Source organism: Lytechinus pictus, chromosome 14, assembly GCF_037042905.1.
Source record: "Lytechinus pictus isolate F3 Inbred chromosome 14, Lp3.0, whole genome shotgun sequence".
Lineage (NCBI taxonomy): Eukaryota > Metazoa > Echinodermata > Echinoidea > Temnopleuroida > Toxopneustidae > Lytechinus > Lytechinus pictus.
Window position 1 is genome coordinate 6021734 of NC_087258.1, and position 8994 is coordinate 6030727.

Here is an 8994-nt window from a genome sequence, read left to right on the forward strand (position 1 = left end):
TCGTTTCCGACAAGACTCGAACCTTTGCTAAATATCTTACCTGCAGTTACATGTAACTCACTATATCGTTTTACCGATCGCATCACACCAGTTGAGCTGATCGAAGCTCTGTGTCTATGAATATTCATGGTGCGTAGTTTGACTAAATAAACCTTATTACATGGATGTCGTCCGTCATTCCGTTAGACTTTGGGCTCACTAAACAAGTGGAATGCCTCTGGCAGTCTCGCCTGCATTACGCAATTTGATATAGCAGCAGAGCTTCCTTTGAAAAGCAGGTAATGAATAATTATTCACAGAAGCGAACACTAATATGATAATAAAATATGATCATGTGACCTAAGACATGTGCAAAACAATCATTCATAATTGATTACCCTTATGTCGATGTTTCATGAGCAAGTACCATAAACGTCATAAGTTATAATGCCAATTCAACACATTATACATACTCCCAACACGGTCAGAGTTCATTGACCTTTAAATGACCTTTGATCTTGGCCATGTTCCTGAAACACACACAGGGTATTCAGGAATACATTGCTGCTATTATGTCCAAGTTTCATGAACTAAATCCATAGACTTTTAAAGTTATGATGACAATTCCACAAATACCCCCAACATTACCAAAGTTTGCTGACCCTAAATGACCTTTGACCTTGATCATGTGACCTGAATCTAGCACAAGATGTTCAAGGATACTGGATTGCTCTTACGTCCAAGTTGCATGAACTAGATCCATAACATTTCAAAGTTATGATGACAATTCCTCAAATACCCCAAATATGGCCAAAGTTCATTGACCCTAAGTGATCTTTGACCTTAGTCATGTGACCTGAAACTCGTGCATGATATTCAGGAATACATGGTTGCTCTTATGTCCAATTTTTATGAACTAGATCCCTAAACTTTTAAAGTTATGATGACAATTCCTCAAATAACCCCAACATGGCCAAAGTTTGTTGACCCTAAGTGACCTTAATCATGTGACGTGAAACTCAGGCAGAATATTCAGTGATACACTATTACCCTTATGTCTAAGTTTTATGTACTAGGTCCATATACATTTGAAGTTATGACAACATTTCAAAAACTTAACCTTGGTTAAGATCTCGATATTGATTCCCCCAACATGGTCTAAGTTCATTGACCCTAAATGACCTTTGACCTTGGTCATGTGACCTGAAACTCAGGCAGGATGTTCAGTAATACTTGTTTACCCTTATGTCCAAGTTTCATTAACTAGGTCCATATCCTTTCTAAGTTATGTTGACATTTCAAAAACTTAACCTTGGTTAAGATGTCAATGTTGACAACGTCGCCGTCGCCGCCGTCGAAAAAGCGGCGCCTATAGTCTCGCTCTGCTGTGCAGGCGAGACAAAAATGTGCCTCGGAGCTCACGGACATGCATGTCGAAGCACTTCATTGTCTCCACATTTCGCGCATGCGCACTGATGACAAAACAACTGCGCCCCATGGAATGTCGCACTGATTGGGTATTGGTCAGTGAAATGTTTCCGGGGAATCTCCCGCTTAACTTGCGGGATATCCCCCGGAGATGTCCCGATTATCGGGGGATAATCTGAACAGTAAATGCTGTCATAAGCATCCTATTCAAACTGTAAAGAGCTCCAAAACCCCTTCTTATTTTTACTCTTCAAATTTTGAAAATTTTCTCATTCACTGTTTAACTCCCAACACTATTCTCTTGTGTCACTTGCATATAAAGTCTATATTGAATTGACTTATCTGACTATAAGTGTGTATATCATAGGTTTCAAACTGCTTTACAATGCTAGGTTTTACCCTAAAAAATAAAAAAAATTCTTGCTCTAGAAAACCGCTCCCTCGTAGACAAAAAACTGAGAAAATTTTGTTTAGCTACGGGTGCAACAAACTGTTATTTCCGGATTACCCGATTTTAAAACATTTTATGTATATCACCTTTCACCAAAGAAAAGGCGGTAACATTTTTGTAAAAGATACACCTTTTGTGAGTCAAGAAATAAACTTCTCTCTAATAATCATTCCTGTCCATGGAAAGTCCTTTTTAGTATGTTTGAAAAATGAAATATGAAAAGACAGATATTAAATAGGGATAATTTAATGCCGTTGTTTTATTCGTGGATCAAAGGCGCTCCGCTCCTCCCCTATTGGCGGCGCAAAAGATGAGAAGGAGTGGAAGAGGATAAAGGAAGAAAAGTAAGAAAAGTGAAGGAAATAAAGGAAGGGGAATGATAAGAAATTTGAAAATATTTAAAGTGAATTTATAAAAATCAAAATTTCACTCGCGCTCGCAGTGGCTGTTGAGTGAGATCGACAATTGATTGTTTAATTGGCTAAAATAGGACTTAAAAACCAGTGTGCAAGTCAATACGAGCAAATTATTCTTCTCCCGATTCAGTTTTCATTACTTGATTTAGCAAGATTCTGTTCCTAATTACAAAAAAAGTGTTGAATATCAAAAATTTCTATACATCTGGTTAAGAAATTCAAATAAGCAAGTATTTCGACTCATTTGATGGTGCTACCAAGCATCAGGCGTGGTGGCCCAGTGGTAGAGCGTCCAACTCATGAACGGGATGTCGTGGGTTCGATCCTTGGCCGAGTCATACCAAAGACTTATATATATATATAAAAAAAAAACGGGACCTCCTGCCTTCCTGCTAGGCGTTCAGCATTTAGATTGGAAAAGGGGTAATAATAACATCATTATATTACGTTATTCAGATTAACGAAGTATACGGCAACGATACGGAGTATGTTGGATGTCAAGTACTTGAATTCAGTGAAGGCAGCATCAAAGTCAACTACATTTTAAATTTTGTTGAAAACTCAACGCAGAATAGCACAACCGTCGATCAAACAATACAGGATGAACTCTCTAAATCCGATGGTGCATTCACTGGGAATTTCACATTCGATTCGTCATCACTTGCCGTTGAACGTAAGATATCTCTCTCCCTGTAAAGTAATATCCATCCACTGAAAAAATTGTTCGAAAATTGAAGTCTTGCATGTCTAGAAAAGGGTCCCGAGAAAAGATTATTCTCTAAGTTATATTGAATACTTCCCTTGGAAATATCAGATTTGATTACAAACAATTTAGCGACAGTGCATATCTTAACTCGCAAAACAGAGGAGAAGAAGGATATATGCCGGGAGGAAGATATTCCTCCCCGCGCAGAGCAATAAAACTCTGAAATTTGAAAGTGCGGACGTTTTATCAAATGCAGATATCTCTAATACCCGCATCGGCTCTAATTCAATTGATTGTCTAAGATTATTGAACTTCATAACAAGGAAAATAGTTCGCAAAATGTTGAAACTTCTGTGATTTATTGAAATTATATAAAATATACTGATACGCTTCACTTTGAATGATAAAGAAACTTAAGTGTCATTAAATTTCAAACTGAGGGCGCAAAACAGGACAGGAGATGAATGTGCAGGGAAATGACATGAAGTTTAATAGAATTTGATTAAAAAATATTGTACTTTTTTATTTAATACGACACGAAATTTAGACCTTCCTCTTTTTAAATTAGGAACCTGTTTGCCCCCAAATTATGGTTGTTTAGTAATGAGCTGAAAAGCGGGAGAAGTTGACTATATGGAGGTGACGGCAGAAATTGATATAAAGATTTTACCCGCCCGGAGCCGACCCGACCAGAAGTTGCGCAATTAATTTTAAAAAAAGATAACTTCATATACTTCTGCCTAACCTTACTCTTATTCCATGCCCTAATGTATACATTTAACTTTAACTGGCAAGAAACACATATAGCTGAGGTGGAAAAACAGGGTTAGAGAAAGGGTGAGGGAAACAAAGGAGAACTGCAATATTGTCATTTAACCGCGCGCAGCGCGGAAGCAAATTTCATATATATAAATTAAGAGCAAGAGTGAAGGAGTTTCTTTTTTGACAAAAAAATAAAGAATAAAAAGAAAAACCCACAAAGCTACCTTTCTTCCCTTTCCTCCCTTCGCTTTTCATTTTCTCCTCTCTTTTTGGGGACTTTTTTTGGGGGGACGACCGCACCCACCGCCCCCCCCCCCCCCCGGCTACGCGCCTGTCATTCAACATCGCTGGGTCATCTTGCTGTGGTCAAGTAGATATGAATCCAGGTCCTTCAGTGCAGAAATATCCATGTGCTACATGTATGTGTAGTAATGATGTTCAAGAAAATGACCATGCAATATTATGTGATATCTGCAATCACTGGTGTCATATTTCGTGTGTAGGTATCTCTTTGCAGTCATATCAACAGCTCGCAAATACATCAAAGAGCTTTGCCTGGAACTGTATTAAATGTGGTTCTACCAATGTTGCAGTAAACACATCACTGGATACATCTGAACTCTCCAATGAAAATGTCTTCTCTACGTTGCAGGATCTTGATGAAGATTTAGCTGATGCTACACGCCTATAGGAAGCCCTGCTGGGACTCTTCGCATTCCCACTGACCTGCACTCTCCAACGCAAAGACCTCTATATCCCAGAAAACGTCAGAAGGTCTTCAAAGTAATGGCTTTGAATTGTAATGGTATCAAGGGGAATTAAAAAGACATACTTCCAATCAGCTATTGCAGACCATACTCCAGATATCATCATGGGATGTGAATCAAAGCTAGACGAGAATTTATACTCCGTCTTCCCACATAATTATGTTGTTTTTCGAAAGGACAAAAATCATATGGAGGTGGTGTATTCATTGCAGTTAAGAATACACTCACAGTTAGTGACTGCTCTCAGTTTTCAAGTGACTGTGAACTGCAATGATGCTCTATAGAGATATCGGGTTCAAGTCCCTCCTTCTTTGGCTGTTACTACTGCCCACCAAACAAAAGGATGTTGAGTGTCTCAGGCCTCGAAGAGTCCCTGTCGAAATTCATGAGAAGTCGCCGGAGACAAACGAATGTTATCTTAGCTGTAGACTTCGAACATCCAGACATAAACTGGGAAACTCATTTAACGGCTAATCCTCCTACCACGGCCATGAACCAAAAGCTATTGGATGTATTTCTCAGCGGCTCCTTATTCCAGATGGTCAGAGATATTACACATCCTTCATCTGAAAATATTCTTGACCTGGTTGTTACATCTAATCCCGCGTTGGTGGAGAATGTTGAAGTGCATCCTGGAATCTCCGATCATTACATCTTGACATTCAACATTTCGTCCACCACAAATAGTCCAGTCAATCTAGCCAGAATAGGGGGGTAACCCACCACTAATTGCAACACGAGATATTCCACTGAAATGCTTTCCAGGAAGGTCCCCTAAACAACATACTAAAAGTCCCAAGAAATCCAAGCAGTTGAAATTTATGAAATTTGCATATTATGCAAATTAGCCATTTAAAAAATAGAAAATGAGGAAAATAATCCAAAGGTTACAATTTAAATGTCCACAGCAAGTAATTTCGAACAAAAGTTCATGATGAATAAATAAGTTCAATGTCTTTATTAAAAAAGCTAGCAAATCTGCCTCATTTGCATATTATGCAAATAAGTATCCTTATATGGAAAATGTCAAGAAATTTTGATTTTTATCACATTGACTGCAGTTAAAACATTTCAGTTTTTCAAATTAATGTGCTGCTATCACTACGCATTCAAATCTGTCCTAATATGATTTATATTCAACGAAAAATACTGGAAATATGTTCGTCGCTTCCTAAGCCGCGTTGTTAGTCTGACAAGATGATGGGATTAGCAAGAACAAAGCACAGTATTTGAACTGCTCTGTAGTTTGTTAGAGCTGACAATCCTTTCTTATATGGATGGGAATTACGACTTAGACTTTCTTGAAATTTCACCGTATAAACATGATAAAGGGAGGCCAGGAAAAGCAAACTTATGGCAGGTAAGATCTGATGAGTAGTCTCATTAAGAAGTGTAGCAGAGATTCCATCTGGCCTAGGAGCTACATAAAGGTTGTTTTCTTTAACAATTTCTTCAGTAGTCTGGCTACACCTGCTTGACTAACCAATATGTTATCTGGCATATCTGGGTCAGGACTGGGTCCCAGGACTTGTAGATCAGCGTCATCATCATCATGATCAGTGGTGAATACTAAGACTAAAAATATTTGCCTTCCAATATATTTGCTATTCCAATGTAGTCATAGCTCCATGGTCATAGCTATTGGTATTAAGGGCTCCCAACATGCTAATTGTTACAGCCTGGATCATTATCTATCCGGTCAACAAATTATGTATTATAGGCTTGTCTACAAACCCTCTTATGGTCCTCCTTAATGCACTGTAGCAATTCTGAGCTATACCCTACTGATGCTTTCGGAGCTCTAAAATGTGTAAGCCTTCCTAGCCTTTCTCTAAAACTCTTGACATCTTCCGACACAACTTATGTCCATTGTCTCATTGAGGCAACTTGTGTCGGAAGAAGACGTGGTTAACGGTGTGTTCTTGTTAAAGTCCTCTTGATTGGCATTCAGTCTCCTATGATCGACTTGTCGGATTTCAGTACAGAGAGTTGTATGATTGTCCAAAGTACACCTGCATGACGCTATTAAAGTCAGCATTCCTCCAGAAGAACATCCTTAGTCGTACCATAATTACGAAAAGGTTTATTCCTCTTGATAACCTCACAGTATACCCATGAGTACTACATTGTGGCAAATAAATCCTGGAAGTGGTACACACTGTCTAATCAATGTTGGATGGTATTTGATGGTGATGTTAAGGGTGTTCCATTATGTTGTGTCCTCTTGTTGGAAAGGCAATAATCTGGCTTAGTCCTCCATCTGGTTTGTTCATTGTCTCACTGAGGAATTTCTGCTTACCATAAATATCAGGAAATTAATATTATTATTTGCATACGACTTACTTAAAAACTATAGCTTCAATATTTGGAGATGGTTGCCATAAGAGATTCATCAAAGAGGAAAGAACAGAAAATGGATGCTTCATCATGAAGCAGCAACAGGATTCAGCAAGAATGTCTAATCACGAGTCCTGTATCTGAGAAAGATGCCTATAATGCTCTTTAAGCCTTCATCATGAATTTATGAATGGCTTTCATGTCGCTCGTACAGGCAAATGCCCATTGTTACTCTTTTAACCATGCCCAGAGATCTTGTGATCCAAGCAAGTACTCATATTCACCACCAAGACAAGTGATGATGATGATGATGGGTTCTTGTAAAGTGCCGGTATCCGCCTCAGCTTGGCGCCCATGGCGCTTGCTCAAAAATACGAAATATCTCACAAATTCCAAGGTCTTCAAACAGTGCTTAGGATCATCATTCAGTTCAAGTACTGTCCTAGTAATGCTACAATTGAGTTATTCTTGGGATAATGTTGGAGTGGGGAACAGAAAGGTCTTCAGGTAAGACTCAAAAGTTGATTTGGTCTCTGCTCTTCTGATAAATTGGGGAAGGCTATTCCACAGCTTTGGTCCAGAGATGTAGAAGGCTCTGTCACCCCAGGTTGTGTGGCTGAGAGATTCCCTCAGCAATGCTTGATCTGCTGATCTGAGACTGTGTGTTGGTCGACGCTGAGATAAGAGCTCTCATATGTAGGGTGGAGATTTATCGTTAAGCGCTTTTAATACAAGGACCCCAAGTTTATAAGCTAAGTGGTGTGCTACAAGGACCAAGTATTCAAAGCTAATGGGCTTTTATTTGTACGGGTGTGACATCTTGTGCTGATCACTTGGCAATCCAGGAGCTTGCTAGCGTGGACTATACTCGCAAGAAACGCAAAGTCTCTACAAAGTCAAGAAGAGAGCAAGACAAGAAGGATGCAAATAATGAAGCATTAAAGCAGTGGGATCCGTGTAGAATGGACTCATCATTGTACAATATGAGTGGGGTAACTGATCTTGAAAAAGTCAATATCAACCAAGCAAGAAGTGTAGGGAAGGTCATCATGGTTAATACACATAATCTACATGGAATTTTGCCATATTCCAATTTTAATAGATAATCTACTTGAACATTTTGAGGTTGTATCATCAGTGTGTGTGTTTTTTTAAATATTTATAACATGTTAGATACTTTTATGTGCATAATATGCAAATTACACTACAGGCACTTAGATGAATACAAATGTATTCAACGTCCTTAGTGATAGCAGCATGTAAATTTCAACATTAATGAATTTTCAAGCAGTTAATGAGAGAAAAATCACAATACCTTGATATTTTTCCATATAAGGATGCTCATTTGCATTTTATGCAAATGAGGCAGATTTCCTTGCACTTTTGACAAAAAACATTGAATACAGTTATTTATCATGAATTTTCGCTCAAATTAAATTGTTTCGGACACTCAATTTGTAATCTTTGGGCTATTTTCCTTATTTTTCTAACTTTTTATGGCTAATTTGCATAATATGCAAATTTCATAAATTTCCACGGCTTGGATTTCTTGGGACTTTTAGTATGTTGTTTAGGGGACCTTCCTTGAAAGCATTGCAGTGGAATATCTCGTGTTGCAATTAGTGGTGGGTCAAACCCTATATTGACTGGACTATCAACCGAAACCAAGAAGGATTAATCTCTCTGACAAAGCTGACATGCAGCAGCTCAAACAAGCTACTGTCGATTTTTCAACAAGCTTCTGATATTGAAAAGAGAGATATGGAAACAAACTGGGGGATGATCTATAACTTCCTAAACAGATGTTTGTCAGAGATTATTCCCTCAAAGATAAGCAAAGGAAAGCGACATCTTCCATGGATTACCACTGAAATTAAACGTGGAAAATGCGGAAAAGAGACAGGCTTTTTAAAAGAGCACGACAACAGCCTAGTACTGCTGCTTGGGAAACCTACCGAAGATTCAGGAATCAAGTAGCTAAGCTTCATTCTGACAACGTGAACAACATCATTGGAACCAGTCTTGTTAAAAACCCCAAAACGTTTTGGTCATACACCAAAAGCTGCCGCTCTGAATTCATTGGAATACCATCTACACGCACAACTACCAAGATGTGTGCTACAGCCAGAGAAAAGGCAGAGGCCCTTA

At 38.6% G+C, this 8994-nt stretch overlaps 1 protein-coding gene across 1 annotated transcript in view; it reads left to right on the forward strand.

The window, feature by feature from the left end:
- Positions 1-4433, forward strand: part of LOC135156714 (uncharacterized) — a 28750-nt gene extending 24317 nt beyond the window's left edge. Inside the window, exons 8-9 of the mRNA XM_064109727.1 lie at positions 2731-2947; positions 4246-4433. Of these exons, the coding sequence (XP_063965797.1) occupies positions 2731-2947; positions 4246-4433 (405 nt within the window). The remainder of the gene's footprint in view (positions 1-2730; positions 2948-4245) is intronic.
- The last annotated feature ends 4561 nt before the right edge of the window (positions 4434-8994 follow it).